We start from the raw sequence: 19,659 nt of genomic DNA, 5'->3' as shown, positions 1-19,659 counted from the left end.
TAGTCCCAGGTACTGGGGAGGCTGAGGCAGGAGAATGGCCTGAACCCTGGAGGTGGAGCTTGCAGTGAGCTGAGGTCACACCACTGCACTTCAACCTGGGCAACAGAGGGAGACTCTGTCTCAAAAAAAAAAAAAAAAAAAAAAAGTATTGTTTAATAGTAAACAAAAAGAAAGCAAGGAGGATTAACTATAAGGTGAGGCTCTAAAGATTGACTGTTAATCTCTTTGTTATGGCAGCATGAGAATTAAAAGAGTTTCTTGATATTCCTACGAAGACTTCTAGAATTATATCTGTTCCTTGAAATGCTCATTTTGGGACACATAACTCATTTATTGCATGTTTTCAGATGTTTTAGCATTGTTTCCTTGGACTGGAGCTCTTTAAAAAAAAAAAATCTCCAAAGCTGCCATGGTCTTTTTAGTAATTTAACCAGTGATTCCTCAAATCAGTGATTGTTGCTTTGGCTTTCATTTCCCTAGTGACTATTGAGGTTCAGAATGTATTAATTGGCTGATTGTGTTCCCTCTTATGTGAATTATCTGTTAATATTCTTAGCCTAGTTTTGTTGGATTGTTTGTCTCTCTCTTAACAATTGGAAGGGGCTCTTTATTTTAGGATTATATCCTTGACCTATTATGAATATTACCTCTCAGTCTATGTTTTTTAAAAACTTGTATAAATATACCTTAGCTACATTGGGTAATATTTTAAAAGTAGTTTGTGATTAGGAGTACCAAATATTCAATTTTACTATAAAATTAACCAATCAGAACAATATGATATTATAATAATATAGGAATAGATAACCATAGCAGAATAGATTAGGAACAGATATGAGTATATTTGGGATCTTAAAATATGACGAAGGGACATTTCATTTGAATTGAGGAGAAAGAATGGATTATTTAACTGTTACTTTAGACTTTTAGTCTTATAGACTCTGTCTATAAGAAAATAGTCTTCACACTTTAATCAAAAGTAAATCGTCAGGATAGGGTCAGTTCAACGTTAGGGTAGCCCGACGTGGTGGCTCACGCCTGTAATCCCAGCACTTTGGGACGCCCAGGTCAGGAGATCAAGACCATCCTGGGCAACGTGGTGAAACCCCGTCTCTACTAAAAATACAAAAATTAGCTGGGTGTGGTGGTGCGTGCCTGTAATCCCAGCTACTTGGGAGGCTGAGGCATGAGAATCACTTGAACCCAGGAGGCAGGGGTTGCAATGAACCAAGATTGCGCCACTGCACTCCAGCCTGGCGACAGAGCAAGACTCTGTCTCAAAACAAACAAACAAAAACGTTGGGCCTAGTAAATACAGCAAGTAGGCCAAAGACACAGGATTTTAAATATATTCTGCTTCCCTAATTTTCAAGGCTTTAAATATGCGAAATTAGTTTCTTTGGTTTAACACACATTTCCTATGTTTGTAATTTTAACATATAGTAATAAAAGGAATTTGAATTTTTTCAAGACTCTTTAAATCTTAATGTCAACTCAGTAATATCCCTGAAACAATATCTTCATTCTGTAATAAAACCTTAATTTCAAAGCATTGTTGTTGACATTCATGTGTCTTGTACTCACTAGCCTTCATGCTAAGTGCTACATTATCATTATTGTAGTTAGGTAGATGAAAAAATGAAATGTCACAGAGATTAATTTTTCAACGTCCACTTACAACATGGAGTCAGTATTTGAATACAGGTTTCTCTGACTACAAAACCCATTTTTCCACTATGTCTAGTTTTCTCCCTCACTTAAAAATAATATATACACACAAAACACATGTATATGTAATACATGCTTATACAGCAATGTAGAACATAAGGTTATAACATCAGCTCTAATCTAACAACCTACAGAATCTCAGTGAACAGTTTGATGTACTCTTCTCATCGTTTCTTTTTTGGCACACCACATACATACCCATAAGGATCCATATCTAAAATTAGTTGGCTTCTGTTTATTATATACACCTGAGAAAAGCCCATTCTGATATTTTTACAGTATTAGAAATGGGAAGAGACACATATGGTGATAATTACTATATTCTACGTAGTAGTGGTTTCTAAATGCTTATCTATAGGCTGATGCTGGTTCTAATAAAGTTCTTACTGATCCAAGGTGAAATAAGGAAAACATAATGATAATGAATATGAATTTCTTTCAATGTAGGGACTATCCTGTATTCCAAGTTTTTTCTTTCATTGTTTTTTTTTGGGGGGGGGGTGGATTCAAATGTTCATTCTTCTAAAATCTTGGAAAGCTGTGTTCCATTGTTGTAGGTGAAGATGATAATAATGATATTAGCTCTTTGCAAAATACAGCAATGGTAACCCTGTGTTGTTCTCTGCCCCAGTCTTTCAAAATTTTGTTTTACTGCTGTATGAAATTTAGAAGTTTTGTAATGACTGCTGATCATCATCTTACACAGTTTCTTGTTAATTAGCAGCATATATAATTAACTGCATAAATATTTGACCCAGTCCTGTTGACCTTGGGATACAGTATATTAATTTTTCGCCCTTATTAGTTTACTGAGTACATTTTATTTTTTTCATTCACAGTACCTGGTTATGGATTATTATGTTGGTGGGGATTTGCTTACTCTACTCAGCAAATTTGAAGATAGATTGCCTGAAGATATGGCTCGATTTTACTTGGCTGAGATGGTGATAGCAATTGACTCAGTTCATCAGCTACACTATGTACACAGGTAAAACAGTCCTTCATTGTACCTAGCTGTGAGTTACCATGTAATATCTAGCAACAGAGGCCTATTTCTTGCCAGATTTGTTAATTATGGTCTTGGATACATTTATCGTCAACCAAAAAAATTTATTTTGAGATGATTTTGGTTGTTTTGTCGTTATTATTATTTGTCAGCATTACAGAACCGATGTGCCTGCTTATACATACATGTACATGTATAGTATCTAAAAGTTCTCACTCCTAGAATAATAGACATTGGAGACTAGGAAAGGTGGGAGGAGGTGAGGGATGAGAAATTACCTATGGGTACAGGGTACACTATTCAAGTGATGGGTACACTATATTGCATAACTCACAACCACACAATATGTCCATGTAACAAAGCTGCACTTGTACCCGCTAAATCTATGAAAAAAAAAGTTCTCAGCCGGTCACGGTTGCTCACGCTTGTAATCCCAGCACTTTGGGAGGTTGAGGCGGGCGGATTACGAGGTCAGGAGATCGAGACCACGGTGAAACTCCGTCTCTACTAAAAATACGAAAAAAATTAGCCGGGCGTGGTGGCGGGCACCTGTAGTCCCAGCTACTCGGAGAGGCTGAGGCAGGAGAATGGCGTGAACCCGGGAGGCGGAGCTTGCAGTGAGCCGAGATCCCGCCACTGCACTCCAGCCTGGGTGACAGAGCGAGACTCTGTCTCCAAAAAAAAAAAAAAAGTTCTCACTTCCAGTCAGCATTTCTAGAAATCACTTCTTAAAAAACCACTCTTGTTTAAATGTACATGTGAATTCCATCTCAAAAGGAGTATGCATTGGTCGGTTTCCTTATAGTTGAGTCTTATATATTTAAATTAGCTGGAATTCTAGACCATAAGTCATAGGTTCATTTGCTAAATAAGTCCTGTATTATATATTTTATGTTTCTCAAGAAAATACTTTCAAGGATTGTATGTGTCAAAAGAGATTTTTTTTTGTATGAAAGTGATAATTTTGATGTTCATGGAGTAATTGTAAACTATTAATACTTTATATTTAAAAAATTTTAAAAATACCAGCATGAATTTGGAAGGACACACAAAAAATAAGAAATAAATTAAGGATATATTGGATGATTTAAAAGGTACCATCACATTTTAAGAGGAAAGTAGGAAACAGCAGAACGTTGTTGGTGAATTAATCATTCAAATGAGAGTATCTTTGGATGGTGCAAAATGTGAGAAAGAGAAAGATGCTGAGGAGAAGTACGTAAAGGGATACTGCCAACTTAGAAATAAACTAAACCATTTTCTAAGAGTGATTTTCAAACTTTGGCATGCATCTGAATCCTATGGAGGAAGGGTGGTTGAAACCCAGATTGTTGAGTCAGCTGCAGAAGTGCTGATTCAGTGGGTTGGGTGGGGCTGGGGAATTGCCATCTCTAACAAGTTGCCAGTTGGTGATGCTGCTGCTGGTGTAGTGACCACACTCTGAGAACTATGCTCTAAGACAGCAGTGACTGTTTCTTTCAAGTTTTGGGTGGTGAGAGTGATCTCTGAGAAGAACATGAATGTGGCAAGGAATAGAATGTTTCTATTTCAGTGTTTGCTTTTTAAGATGTGGGTGTCTTAATTGCTGTTTCATTTAATTAGTATTGAAGTTCTAAGACATTATTAAAGGAAGACTACTTTAATTAAACAATTTGTATTTTATCAGATCTGTTTGGCTTTTGCCTATTCGTGTGCTTTTCTCTGTGGGTATTTGATTGTCACAGTTTTTATTGAAAATAAAGATATGGAAATGCTTTGAAAATTGTACAATGCAGTTTTTTTTTTTAATTTAAATTTTTGTAGAGATGGGGGTCTCACTGTGTTGCTCAGGCTGGTCTTGAACTCCTGGACTCAAGTGATCCTGCCACCTCAGCCTCCCAAAGTGTTGGGATTACAGGCATAGCTACCACTTCTTGCCACAGTGCAGCCTTAAAGATGGTATTGTGGTCTCACGAATCAGTTATAGAATGAGAAACGAAAGTGCTATTTTGTGGCTTAAACAGTAATCCAAAATCCTAGCTGAGGACTATCATTTAAAAATACTTACAGAAAATACTATTTCGTTGAATATTTGAAGAATGTTACTAAACATAGAGTCTTAGGCTTGTGGAATTGAGAGATTTCACCCAGTTTATATGTAATTCTTGAGAAGGAATAACTGCTTCTGAAAATTATATGCCTAGATTGGTGAAAGTAAATATGAGGTATTTGTAGTATCTTTCATTCTGCCAGGCTTGTTAGAGATACTGTTATGTGGACTGAAAACCATTTCAACCTTGAGCTCTGCTTAAGTACATCTAATTTTACAAAGTACTTTTAAATGAATCGTATTTATTCCATTGTTGGGCAGCTCTAATATTATAAAATTTAATTTTATATTAAGCTGAATTTCTTCTCTTTTCTTTTTTTTTTTTTTTTTGAGACAGAGTTTCGCTCTTGTTGCCCAAGTTGGAGTGCCGTGGTGCGATCTTGGCTCACTGCAACCTCCGCCTCCTGGGTTCAAGCGATTCTCCTGCCTCAGCCTCCCAAGTAGCTGGGATTACAGTCATGCGCCATGAAGCCTGGCTAAGTTTTTGTACTTTTAGTAGAGGTGGGTTTTCTCCATGTTGGTCGGGTTGGTCTCGAACTCCCTACCTCAGGTGATCTTCCCGCCTCAGCCTCTGAAAGTGCTGGGATTACAGGCATGAGCCACCATGCCCGGCCTTGAATTTCTTTTTATTTTAGTCATTGGTTCTAGTTTTGCTTTTAGAGTCACATATAATTTATTTCTCTTCTAGTTACCATGCTTTCTGAAGTCTTCTTTAGGTTAAACATCTAAACATCTCTAGTTTCTCTGTTATAACAATTTGTATACACTTCCTACCTTCCTTGTCTTAACCCCCCACCACACACTCTGCCCATTCCCACACCTCTTCTCCCTCCCTCCTTTTCTCTACTTTTACCTTTCCGTGGATGCTCCATTGTGTTAATGTGCTCCTTAAAATGTTATTCTCATTTTCTGGATAGACTATTTTCAGCAAATGCTTTACTGAGGAAATATTTTTTGAGTCCTCTTTTATAAGTAACATTGTGCTGAACTATGTGGAATTGTAAGTAAGTAGGTATAGCATATAGTTGTGGCTTTTGAAAAGGTTTCAGTTGTTTGGAAGCACAAAACCTAAGAGAGAAATAAAACTTAAAATACCACAAGTTAAATAATCATTTAAGGCCAAAGTATAAGAGATGATGGAGTGAGTCCAGACTGTGGATTGCTAAATGAGTTATACAAGCAAATTACAGTAGTGAGCTCAAGAAATGAGTAATAAGTTTATTTCTAATGATCAGTTCTAATCCTTATTTAACTCTTTGTGCTATTCACTGTATTCTAACACAAATTCTGTGATTTAGATGTCGTCTAAAATCGATGTTGCCCCATTTTATAGATGAGGAAACCCAGCTTCAGAGACATTAGTTAGTAAGTAGCATAGCCTAGATTAAAATCTAAGTCAGGCTTGTCTCCAGATTTATGTTCTTTGCCCAACATCATGTTTTCCATAGAAGACTTTAATGGCGGGGCTTTGAAGGATGAGAAGACTCTGTAGGCAGATAGGAAGACATTCAAGATAGGTGAATGGTAGGAGAAAAACACATAAGAAGGTAAATAGTAGTTTTGGAAAATACTTAATAGACTAGTTTGGCTAGAGAAAAGAGTTCATGTTGAGTTTAGTAGGAGATTAATTTGTAAAGAGATTTTGGTTCTTACCATGGAACTCTTGAATGTCACAGACTTTGTATCTTGGTAGCTAATAAACTACAATGAATTTTAGGCAATGAAATTTGAAGGTAAACTTCATGTCTTAGAGTTTTATGAAATTTATCAAATTTCCAAATGTGTTATAATTCATGAACTTAAAATATAGGGATGTGGAGAATACAAGAAGGGACTAGTGAAACTGTTGTGTTTAAGGAAGGAGATATTCTCCTTTTTCTTGTGTTCTTTTTAAGGAAATATATTTCTAGACTTGTAAAAGTATGTTGTTTGTCTTCTATCAGCACAAAAACTCGCATATGAAAAAATTTGCACAAAGGTTTAACAAGAGCAATGGAAAGTAGCAAATGGTACGAATAATTAAAGTAAAATATTTTCTTATAACATTGAGTAGTCAAAAAGCACTGGACTAGGAATCAGAAGATTTAATTCCATCACCTATCAGATTCCCCATGTGTTAAAGGAGGATAATAAATAACGTTTACTCTGCTTGTTTTGCCAGACTATTGGGAAGGTGAGATGAAATGTGTATATGAAAGTGTTTTGACAGTATAGAAAATATGCCATTGCAATTAGGGAAACATCTTTTTGCATTATAAATTTGAGGCATTAAAATTATTATAAATAAGATAGTTTCATCCTTTGGTTCTATAATTCTAAATACATTTTTCTGTCTAGGTCTATTGAGAATATTTCTTACTCTTCCTTAGTTTTCATTTCTGATTTTCCCTTCCTTTCTTTGGGCAGTATTTTTTCATAAGCTTTTGTGTGTGGTAAATTTTATTTAAGAAATGCAGGGATATAAGCATATATTTCTAAATTTGCTTGCATTTCCTAAGGAAAGTTTTACAACTGGGATACACCGGCAGTTGTAAAAATGGTTGCCTAAAGAGAGTAGGGTGGAGAGAAAGTGGGATGGACAGGGATAGGAATGAAAGCTCAATTTCTAAGTGAATACCCTTTTCATATATACTTTTTAAATTAATAAACTTCCTTATTTAGAGCCGTTTTAGGATCATAGAAAAATTGAGTGGGAAGTATAGAGTTCCCCTTACATCTACTCCCGCCCACCACACACACACACGCACAGCCTCCCCCACTATCAACATGCCTTACCAGAGTGTGGCACATTTGTTAACATCGATGACCCTTCATTATCACCTAAGTCCATAGTTTACATGTTTACATTCGTGTTCTCTGTTATTGTTGTACGTTCTGTGGGCTTTGACAAATGCAGAACGTGTATCTGCCATAATAGTATTATGCGGAATAATTTCACTGCCCTAAAAATGCTCTGTGTTCCACCTCTTTATTCCTCCCTTCCCGCTAACCCCTGGACATGACTGATCTTTTTACTGTCTCATAGGTTTGCCTTTTCCAGAATATCATATAGTTGGAATCGTACAGTTTATAGACTTTTCAGATTGGCTTCTCTCACTTAGCAATATTTAAGGTTTGATAGCTCATTTCTTTGTAGTGAGTAACATTCTATTGTCCACATGTACCACAGTTTTCCATTTACCTACTTAAGGACATCTTGGTTGCTTCTAAGTTTTGGCAATTGTGAATGAAGCTGCATTTTATATGATTGCTTTTTTTTTCCCTCTCTCTCTTTTTAGCATTTCAATTATACTTCTATTTTTTAACTTTTCTTAATGGTTACCCTAGAGTTTGCAATATAAATTTACAACTAATCTCAGCCCACTTTGAAATGACATGGTACTGCTTCATAGGTAGTGAAGTACCTTGTAATAACAGAATAATCCTAATTCCTTGTTCTTGTCCCTTGTATCATTGCTGTCATTTATTTCATGCATAAGTAAGAATTCATATTTGAGTACATTGTTGCCATTCTTTTGATCAAACTGTTATCTTTTAGACTAATTAAAAATAAAAGGTAAAAGTTTCTATTTTACCTTCACTTATTCATTCTCTGATGCTGTTCCTCTCTTTACATAGTTCTGTTTCTGATTTGTATGATTTTTCTTCTTTTTGAAGAACTTTTCAATTTTTCCTGAAATATAGTTTTCCTGGCAACAAATCTCCTCAGTTTTTGTTTGTCTGAGAAAGTATTTCTCTTTCACTTTTGAAGGATAATTCTGCAGTATATGAAATCATAGGTTGGTGAGGCTTTTTTTTTCTTTTAAATATTTCACTTCACTCTCTTCTTACTTGCATGGTTTTTAAGGTATCAGATATAATTCTTATCTTTGTTCCTCTATACGTAAGGTGTTTTTTTCCTCTGGCTTCTTTCAGGGTTTTTTTCTTTATTTTTTTGTATTCTGGTAGTTTGAAAATGGTGTGCCTAGGTATAGTTTTTTTTTTTTTTTTTTTGGTTGGGGGGCTGGTGGGGGGTGCCATTTATCCTGCTTGATATTTTTTGAATTTCCTGGCTCTGTGGTTTGATGTAGGAAAATTTTGGGAAATTCTCAGACATTATTGCTTCATTCCATTTCCTTCTAGTATTCCCATTACATGTAACTTATACCTTTTGTAGTAATCCCACAGTTCTTGGATATTCTGTTCTGTTTTTTTTTTTTTTCCAGTCTTCTCTTTGCTTTTTTCGTTTTAAAGTTTCTATTATATTCTCAAGCTCAGAGATTCTTTTCTAAGTGGTGTCTAGTCTACTAATGAGCTCATCAAAAATATTATTTATTTCTGTTAGTGTTTTTGATCTCTAGCATTTCTGATTCTTTCTTAGACTTTCCATCTTATTTATCTGTTCTTGCATGTTGCCTACTTTAACCATAAAATCTTTAACATGTTAATAATAGTTTTTAAAATTCCTGGTCTGATAATTGCAACATTGTTGCCATATCTGACTCTCATTCTGATGTCTGTCCAGTCTCTTTGTCCCATTTTTAGTATGCCTTGTAATTTTTTGTTGAAAGACAGATATGATGTTGTTAACCTTAAATAACAAGATTAGAAAATAAGTATACACTTTGAGCCCAAAGCTTGAGGATGGCCACCAGAGAGCATAGATTCTATTTGCCTTGAATATACATTCTGATTAGCAGTGTTACAAGTGGGTTTTTAAGGAAAAAAGAAGAGGCAGTTCCTAAGTTGTTACCAAGAATTTACATTAAAATATCAGAAGCTCTTGGTTAGCTATACATTCGTTCTTTGTATCACAAAGTCCAGGAACAAGAAGACGATGGGTGAGACAGGTAGCCAGTAAAATGCCTTCAAACAATTGCCCCTGGGTTTGAGGGGCCAGTGACTGAAGTCCCATACTCATGTCTCTCTGGGCCTACTAAATTTTGCATGCCTCCCATAGCTCAGACTGCTTTGAGCTCTTTTTCGTTTCTCAATGTATTGGGCAAAAGGAATTGCAGTAAGTGGGCCTTGAGTGATGTAGTGGCAAGGGGCGTGTGTGTGCATGGATGTGTTGGTAAGGGGCCATTCTGTGGTCCTATGATTAGGTCCCAATCTTTAGTGAGGCTTTGAGACTGCACAGTGAACACCAGGGCTTCTCAGCTTCTCAGTACCCCTGCCACCTCTGTACCTCCCTTCCTGCCTTCCTGCTTAGTTGGGACAGGATGGCTAGAAGGTGCCAGACTTGGGTATTGCCCCTCCTTCTGGTAGGTTAGTCTCTGATAGTACCCCAGCAGGTTAGGCTCTGAAAAATTCCACACAGATTAGGCTCTGTTAAAATAGTTTCTCCTGAGGGCAGGCCTTCTTAAGAAGAGAATACTCTGGCATATTTCAGAATGCAGCAGAGATTCTCTTTTCTCCTCCCTCTGTTGGAAGCATGAGGGTATGTTTCTCTGGATTTACTATGAGGACCTGGTTGAGCTCTTAGTGGTAAAACTCAAAAATAAATGTACGGCCTCCCTATGACTGGGCCGCCTTTGGAGTTTTTAATCTTTCAGGCTTGTCCACACTGAACCTCCAGCAATTCTTCAATCACAGTTTAGGTTTTCCTAACCAGGCACTGGTTCTCTGCAAGGTTTCTGCTGTGGGTTTTTAAACTGCCAAGTTGTGATTCTCCATAGCCACCTGTCTGTCCAATTTGGGGACAACAGTTTGCCCTGTGACCTTACTTCTCTTACATATTTAAGAAGAGTTGTTGATTTTTCAGTTTGTTCAGGTTTTTACTTTTTGTTAGGATGCTGTGGTGACTTCTGGACTCCTTACATACTGGAAGTGGAAGTCTCCCCACAATCTTTTAAAACTTAGATTTCAAAACAACATGTTTTATCATTGTGATACGGCTCCGATGAGTGGAGGAACACCAGATTCTTCCTCTTAAGTTGAATTAGAAAAAAACGACACGGACACACGTGGAGTAGTTTTAAGGAGCAGGGAGTTTAATAGGCAAGAGACAAGGGGGAGGAAAGAAAGAAAAAGCTCCCCTCAACAGAGACAGAGGGAGGGGGGCTCCAAAGCCAAGAGACAGAACCCCACTTTCAGGTAGTATCAACCAGCTATATTGGAAGGCTGGAGGAGGCGGTGTCTGATTTGCATAGAGCTCAGGGCATTGGTTTGACCAGGCATGTCATTCACGTAGCCGGCGAAAAAACTGGCCCTCCCACCCTCTCTTTTTAATATGCAAATGCAGGGCGCCATGATGTTCCACACACGTGGGGATATGTAGGGGCAGCCATACTGCCAGGCACATGTGGGGGCAAGGGCAAGAGGACAACGGTGGGAATCGCCATGTTAGGTGGACCCAGTTTCTAATGGCTAACATTTGCATATCAAAGGTTGCCAGCCCGGGTCTAAGACCCAAGGCTTTCATTCTAGATAAGAGCTGTGAAAAATCTTCCAAGGACCCCTTTTTTTCCTATCTGCCTAAAATAATTTCTTAATAACTCTTACCTCACTTGAGGGTACAGCAACTAAGAACTTTTTGTTTTTTTTTAAAAAAAAAGTTCTCTTGTAAAGATGAAAAGATTTCCAAAGATGCTAATAAAGTGTTAAATGACTAGCTGGAAAAATAACAGCTTGTTATTTTATTGAGAAACCTAAGAACGGTATGATGTTATAAAGATAAACACTCAAAGGGGCTATTACTATTATTTTCTACTGAGAATTACCCCAGTAGCCTTCTCCCTTTTGAAGGAGGCAGGGAAATGATGCAGTGGTATTGAGGAGTGAAGAAAAATGGTATTAATAGAGCAGCTGATAATACTGGTGAATATTGTTTGGAGGAAGTAGAAATAATGAGTGGCTAGTAGATTTGAAATGCTTTAAACATGAAAGATGTCAGTTCTTCCCAAATTGATCTACAGACTTAGTCTTTATTCTTTTTTTTTTTTCATGTTCTTTCATGAGGTGGCAAATCTATAGGTTTATTGCAGTCTCTCAAAATCCTAGCAAGATTCCTTTAGATAGAGACAAGCTTACTTTAAATTTTATATGGAAAGGCAATAGAACTGGAGTAGTTAAACAGATTTTGAAAAAGGAGAATAAAGTGGAAAGAATCACTCTACCAGATATTAAGCCATGCTATATTGCCACCTTAAGCAGGACCATGAGATAATTGCGATGTAATAAACACACAGATCATTGGACGACATTAGCAAGCCCAGATGTAGGCTAACAGAGGTATTTTCAACTGATTTTGAGAAAGGTGCAAAAGCGAAAATAATCTTCAACAAATGGTGCTCAAATAAGAGACCAAAAAAAAAACCCCAAATAACTTCCCCAAAGCTCTCATAAATACAAAAATTAATTCAAAATGGGTCATGGATTTAAATGTACAACATAAAACTATAAAACTGTTGGAAGAAAATATTGGAGAACATTTTCTGGATCTAGGGCTTGGTAAGGAGTTTTTAGATATGACAAAAAAATATGATCAATAAAAATGAATAAATGGGACTTCATTAAAATTAAAATTATGTGCTCAATGAAAGACCCTGGTAAGACTATAAAAAGACAAGCTACAAAGTGGGAGAAAATAGTTGTCAACATACCTTACAAAGGTTTTATATCTAGACTATATAAAGAACTCTCAAAATACAATTAAAAAGCCCAAGCAATCTAATTACAAAATAGGGAAAAGACAGTAGACATTTCACCCAAGAGGAGATAGAGATGGCAAGTAAGCACATGAAAAGATGTTCAATATACTGATACTGAATTTTACGAAAATGCCAGTTAAAACCATAATGAGATATTATTACCCACCTGTTTGAACAGTTAAAATAAAAAGTAGCTAATACTAAATGCTAGCAAGGATATGGAGAAAGTGGATCTCTTACATGTTGCTGGTAGAAATAGAAAATGGCACAGCTACTTTGGAAGACAGTTGGACATTTTTTAAAAGAAGTTAAGCATGTAACATGATCTGACCTGTCAGTTACATTCTTGAGCATTTATCCCAGACAAGTCAAGATTTATATTCACAGAAAAATCTGTACTTGTGTGTTCATAGAGGCTTTATTTGTAATAGCAAAATACCGGAAACAACCCAGGTATCCTTCAGTGGGTGAATAGTTAACAAAACTGGTATATCCATGCAGTGGAATACTACTGAACAATAAAAAGAAATGAACTTCTGATATATACAGTAACCCGGAGGGGCCTCAAGGGTGTTATGCTTTGTGAGAAGAATTAAATCTCAAAATGTTACATACTGTATGTTTCCATTTATATAACATTCTTGAATGACAAAATTACAGAGATAGAGAACAGATGAATAATTTCCAGGGGACAGGGCCTGGGGAAAATGAATGGGGGAGTAAGTAGAAATACAAAGAGGCAGTCAGTGTGAGGGAGTTCTTTTGTGATAATGGAACAGTTATATATTGTGATTGTGGTGGTAGTTACACGAATCTATACACAAGATAAAATTGCACAGAACTATACATGTACACACATGTACGTTTTTAAAATGGCATGTACTAGGCTTCTCCAGAGAGACAGAACCAGTAGGATATATGTATATATAAAAGGGAGTCAGTTAGGGAGAATTAACTGACACGATTACAAGGTGAAGTCCTATGATAGGATATCTGCAAGCTGGGGAAAGAGAGAAGCCAGTAATGGCTCAGTCCGAGTTTGAAAGCCGGAAAACCAGGGAAGCCGACACGGCAGCCTTCAGTCTGTGGCCGAAGTCGTGAGATTCCCCGGGAAGCTGCTGGTGCAAGTCCAAAGGCTGGTGAACCTGGAGTCTGATGTCCCAGGGCAGGGAAAGCGGAAGCAAGCTTCATGCACTGGAAGAAGAAAGAGCCAGAAGACTCAGCAAGCAGAATATATCCCACCTTCTAATACCTGCTTGCCCACATTGAGGGTGGGTCTTCCTCTTTCAGTCCATTGACTCAAATGTCAGTTTCCTCTGTGGTAACACTGTCACAAACACACCCAGAAACAATACTTTACCAGCCAATTAGGCATCCTTCAATCCAGTCACACTGACACCTAATATTTATTATCACAGGGTGAAAACTGAAATAAGGTCTAGTCTAACACTAATGTACCATTGTCAATTTTTTTGTTTGATATTGTGCTACAGTTATCATATGTTACCATTGGGGGAAGCTGGTGGAAGAGTACAAGGGATTCATTGAACTATTTTTCAATTTCCTGTGAGCCTATTATTTCAAAATAAAAATTTTTAGGAAAAAGAAGGGCCTCTATGACTTGCTTTTCTAAAGACTGGAAAGCAAGCCCAAGAAATTCTGTACCTTATATTTCACCTGCAGTGCATATAAATTTGGTGAGTTCCTCAAGATTGCCAAATTTGCTTAGGCTCTTTGGCCTACAAGGAAGTGATTTTTCTTACCAGCTATAAGGCTGGGATCTGTAATTCAAACTTTTGGGTGTTATTAACATGTAGATGCTATGCAAATCATGGGATAAGATGAATTCACTTCGCGAAACAGAGTAGGTAATAAAGAGAGTGCAGGACCGATGAGCCATGAGGACTCCAGGTGTTAGAGACTGGATAGATTAGGAGTAGCCAATAAAGAAAACTAAGAAGGAGCAGTCAGAGGTTAGGAGGAAAATCATGATAGCTGAGAGCATACCTACAATGTCTTATGGAAAATAAAAGTAATCATTTTCCCCTTACATTTAATTACATTAATGTCTTAACGGATGCATTTCAGGCAAACATTTATTATGTTTTTCCTGTGGATGCTAGTGTCCTGGGTGTTGGAGGTTGAAGTAGGGAAGGCTGTAGGGTATTGCCTGCTTTTATGTAAGTAATATACTTTTTACCTTCAATTTACTGTCTTTGGGGAAATGATAAAAGCTTAAGAAAATACTTCTGCTTCATAGTTGTGCCCAAGTTGGACAGATGTTCATCTCAATTTTAATTTTGTAAATTCATTCATGTATCATGAAGGTATTAGGCTGTACAGTTTTTCCTGATATTCTAGCTATTTTCTTGGGTAAGAGGTGCCATAGAACTGGAGGAAATACTCTTTAGAGGAGCTACTTGAAGATTAACTGTTATAATAGAGAGTAAGCGACAACCAAAACAGGTTTAAAACAAAAAGCTGCAAAAACTATTTTTACGTCTCCATATAAAATAAAAGAAAATAGTAGATGAAAAAGTGAATCAGGAAGATCTCTTAGAAAAAGCCATGTTTATCATAGCAAGAAGATACTTCAAAAAATTGAAATAGCTTAAAGAAGGAGGACCAAAGTAAATAATATGTACAAAAAATGACCATTGAGGTTCTGAAATAATATTTTATCATTATTTTAATGTTAAAGATGTCACTTGAATACATAGAAAAATGCAATATGAAGATCTTAATATTATGAAAATATGTCCATCTTTATGCTTTTTAACAGAATGGTGGGTTTTTTCCCTGTGTTCATTGAAATACCATTTTGGCAATCATATCTTTTTTTCAATTATCTGTAAACTCAGATTTGTGCATCTATGCACTATGCATCTGTAAAGTGAATAGATGCACTTTAATTTCAGCTGAAAGTTTGAATCCTAGCATTACTGTTTTTGATTTGCTGCATAGGCAGTTTGCATTTTAAGGGTGTACCCTTTCTTTTCAATTTTTTTTTGTTCAAATACAAAATTTGGGAGTAGAGGTTATTTCTAATGACTTAACAGCATCATGTGGTATGTCTGATTAAGGTTGATTAAAGTTTATGCCAAATAGGTTGTGGTAATGTAAGGCCTAATTTCAGGTTGTAAAAAAAAAAAGGCCCCAAGTTATTTCTAACCATGTTTAAACTCAGCACTAGACTTGCTATTTAGATTGTGAACTATAACTTCAAAAATGCTAATGATTTAAGACACAGAATCCTACTAGAACAAGAAAGAAAAACTAAGTTTCATCTGATTAGAATGTTATGTTCGATTATCATGCACTTCAGTTTTAGATGACAAAAATGGGAAGATGAGGAACTTTTGTGGCGTTTTTCAGCACTACATAGATAAGTTACATAGATAGTCAGAATGCTGATTCTGGCACCAAAATGTTACCAGCTGATATTGTGTGTCCTTCAGTGACTTAGATCTTACCTTGATTCTGTTTGTGGTATAGTTTCCTACAATATCACCATTTAAACAATGTTGCACACTTTGCCTTCAAACTGGAAGGACCCTATTAGAAGCCATTTTGATTGAGAAGGGTCATTGCTGGTTGGCGTATTGGTCTGTTAAAGAGAATCTTTGTTGTCGTAAAATATATAATGCTTTAAGGTTGTGTATTAGAGAGGATAACAGTTTCTTTTCTTAGATCACCTGTCATTTCATAAAATGAAATTTTATATATTTTTTTTAAAAAAGGTTCTTAGTGGAAATAGTAGAATATTTAACAGCTTTTTGGAAAAAATTGAGAATTCCTTCTTTATTTTAAACCCTTCAAAGGCAGATTTATTTATTTATTTATTTATTTATTTATTTATTTATTTATTTATTTATTTATTTATGATGGAATCTCACTCTGTCACCCAGGCTGGAGTGCAGTGGCATGATCTTGGTTCACTGCAATATCTGCCTCCTGCGTTCAAGCGAGTCTTGTGCCTCAGCCTCCTGAGTAGCTTGGATTACAGGTTTGTGCCACCATGCCCGGCTAAGTTTTGTATTTTTAGTAGAGACAGGGTTTCACCATGTTGGCCAGGCTGGTCTTGACCTCCTAACCCCAGTGATCCGCCCTCCATGGCCTCCCAAAGTACTGGGATTACAGGCGTGAACCTCCGCATCCTGTCCAAAGGCAGTTTTAAAAAATGATCTAAAAATGGTGAACCTTTTTTTATTAGCTTTAATCATAATAGCACTAGATATTATCCTTGATAGTTAATATTAATAGTAGTCATTTATATATTACTACTTATTAAGACTTTTATTTTTTAAACTTTTTTGCCCTTTGGAGGAAAGATCTCTACCTTTTTGTATAACTTGCCAGTGGTATTCAGTGGATCCTCATTAAAAATTATTGTGAGATTAAATTGTAAATAGTCTTTTAAAATAGTTTTTTTTTTTTTTTTTTTTTTTTGAGATGGAGGCTCGCTCTGTTGCCCAGGCTGGAGTGCAGTGGCACAATCTCGGCTCACTGCAAGCTCCACCTCCCGGGTTCACGCCATTCTCCTGCCTCAGCCTCCTGAGTAGCTGGGACTACAGGTGCCCACCACCACGCCCGGCTAATTTTTTGTATTTTTAGTAGAGACGGAGTTTCACCATGTTGGCCAGGATGGTCTCAATCTCCTGACCTTGTGATCCGCCCGCCTTGGCCTCCCAAAGTGCTGGGATTACAGGCGTGAGCCACCGTGCCCAGCCTTAAAATAGCTTTTTGAGATAAATTCATATACCATACAGTCCACTCATTAATGTGTACAGTGGTTTTTGGTATATTCACAGATATTTGCAACCATTACTATGATCTATTTTAGAATATTTTCATCATTTCAGAAAGACACTCTACTCTATACCTTAAGTCTCTACACCCTGTTTCCCTGTTTCCCCAGCCTTAAGCAACCATTAGTCTACCTTCTATCTCTGTAGATTTGCCTATTCCAGACATTGCCTATAAATGAAATCATATAACACGCGGTTTTCTGAGTGGCTTTTTTCACTTAGCATAATGTTTTGAAGATTCAATCATGTCGTAGGATATGTCAGGACATATGATCTCAACCAGGTAGACTACCTGGTAAGACTAAGACACCAACATTTTCCAGAGTTTTGGGAAAGAACCAAAAGTGTACATGCTCATAGCATACACAGTGCAGTCCAAAATTACTCAGTCTATCAGGAAATTATGATTTAGTCTCAAGAGAAAAAACAACTAATGGCAACTGTATTTAGTCCATTTTCACGCTGCTAACAAAGACATATCTGGCCAGGCGTGGTGGCTCATGTCTGTAATCTCAGCATTTTGGGAGGCCAAGGTGGGCGGATCACCTGAGGTTGGGAGTTCGAGACCAGCCTGACCAACATGGAGAAACCCCGTCTCTACTAAAAATACAAAATTAGCTGGGCGTGGTGGCACATGCCTGTAGTCCCAGCTACCCAGGAGGCTGAGTCAGGAGAATCACTTGAATCCGGGAGGTAGAGGTTGTGGTGAGCCAAGATCATGCCATTGCACTCCAGCCTGGGCAACAAGAGTGAAACTGCGTCTCAAAAAACAACAACAAAAAAGACAAGACATACCCCAAGACTGGGCAATTTACAAAAGAAAGAGGTTTAATTGGATTTACAGTTCCACATGGCTGGAGAAGCCTCACAATCATGGTGGAAGTCTAGGAGTAACAAGTCCCATCTTACATGGATGGCAGCAGGCAAAGAGAGAATGAGAAACCCTGATAAAAGTGGAAACCCCCAATAAAACCATCAGATCTCATGAGATGTATTCACTATCATGAAAACAGTATGGGGAAAACTGCCCCCATGATTCAGTTATTTCCCACTGGGTCCCTCCCACAACATGTGGGAATCCTGGGAGTACAGTTCAAGATGAGATTTTGGTGGGGACACAGAGCTAAACCAGCAACTCAAGATGATCCACGTATGAGAATTATTGGACAAAGACTTTAAAGCATTTAGTTTAAATATGTTCCATGAACTCAAGAAAAACACATTTGTTTTCTTCCAGGTGAAAGACATGATAGAAGTATCTCATCAATAAAATAAAAACTATAAAAGAAACAAATGGAAATTTTAGGACAGAAAAATACAGTATTGCAAAAAAAATGTATTAAATGTCTTTGAGAGGACAAAGGAGATTACATAGGAATAAAGTATATTCAAATTCAATTTGGATATAGATCAATAAAAATTATCCCATGAAAAACAGAGACAAAAAGATTGAAAAAATGAGCAGATTCTCAGGAATGAAAAGGTGTAACATGCAAGTAATTGGAGTTCCAGGTAGAGAGAATAGAGACAATAGGACAGAAAAGAATAATAGCTCCAAACTTCCCATGTTTGGAGAAATACATGAATTTGTAGAATAAAAAATTGCATAGTGTTACAGCTCTTTTAGAATTGCACCAGAACCCTCCCCTGCCCTCCACCCCACGGAAGAAAATTGCAGCAAACCCAAAACAACATAAATTCTGGGAAAACCACACCAAGCTCATCAAAATCAAAGTACAGAATACAATGGATAGAGAAAAAGTCTTGAAAGCACCAGAGGAAAACAATATATCACATACAGGGAAAAACAAATGGAATGATCTCAGATTTCTCATCAAGACCACGGGGGCTAAAAGGTAATTAACATCTTCAGAGTATTGAGAGGAAGAAAACTATCAATGCAGTATTCTGTATGTGGGGATATTTTCTTCAGTAATGAAGTGGGGGTGAGGGGGAGACATTTTCAGATAAAGGTAACCCAAAAGAATTCATTGCTTCAGGCCTTCCTTACAAGAAATGCTGAAAAAAGCACTTCAGAATGTAGGGCAAAGATAGCAGAAGGCAACCTGGATTTTTAGGAAAGAAGAAAGAGAATAATAATTAGTAAATATCTCAGTGTATATGAAATACTGTATATATATATTTTTTCTTAAATCTTTAAAATATATGGCTTTAAAGTAAAAGTTGTTTTTGTGGGATATTGAATGAATACATAATGTATATGACAGCTATGAGATAATCGAGAGAGATAGGGCATAAACAAATTCTAGAATAATTATTTACCTTTAAAGTTAAAAAAAAAAGTAGGGGGCATAAAGAGCCAGTGGATTAGAGGGGAGAGAAAACTAGTTTATCATTAGACTTCCCCAGTGATGAAGCTTTATGATAAAGATTTAT

General features: G+C 36.8%; 1 protein-coding gene across 20 annotated transcripts in view; it reads left to right on the top strand.

Annotated features, from left to right (window-relative positions):
- The window catches only part of CDC42BPA (CDC42 binding protein kinase alpha), a 323,893-nt gene that overhangs the window by 119,134 nt on the left and 185,100 nt on the right, over window positions 1-19,659 (top strand). For all 20 annotated transcript variants that reach the window (XM_055371555.2, XM_055371684.2, XM_055371673.2 and 17 more), the window contains exon 5: window positions 2,568-2,716. In XM_055371555.2, the coding sequence (XP_055227530.1) occupies window positions 2,568-2,716 (149 nt within the window). The remainder of the gene's footprint in view (window positions 1-2,567; window positions 2,717-19,659) is intronic.

Source organism: Gorilla gorilla, chromosome 1 (genome assembly GCF_029281585.2).
Source record: "Gorilla gorilla gorilla isolate KB3781 chromosome 1, NHGRI_mGorGor1-v2.1_pri, whole genome shotgun sequence".
Taxonomy (NCBI): Eukaryota; Metazoa; Chordata; class Mammalia; order Primates; family Hominidae; genus Gorilla; species Gorilla gorilla.
Note: the sequence above shows the minus strand (reverse complement) of the source record. Positions and strands in the feature narration are given on the sequence as shown.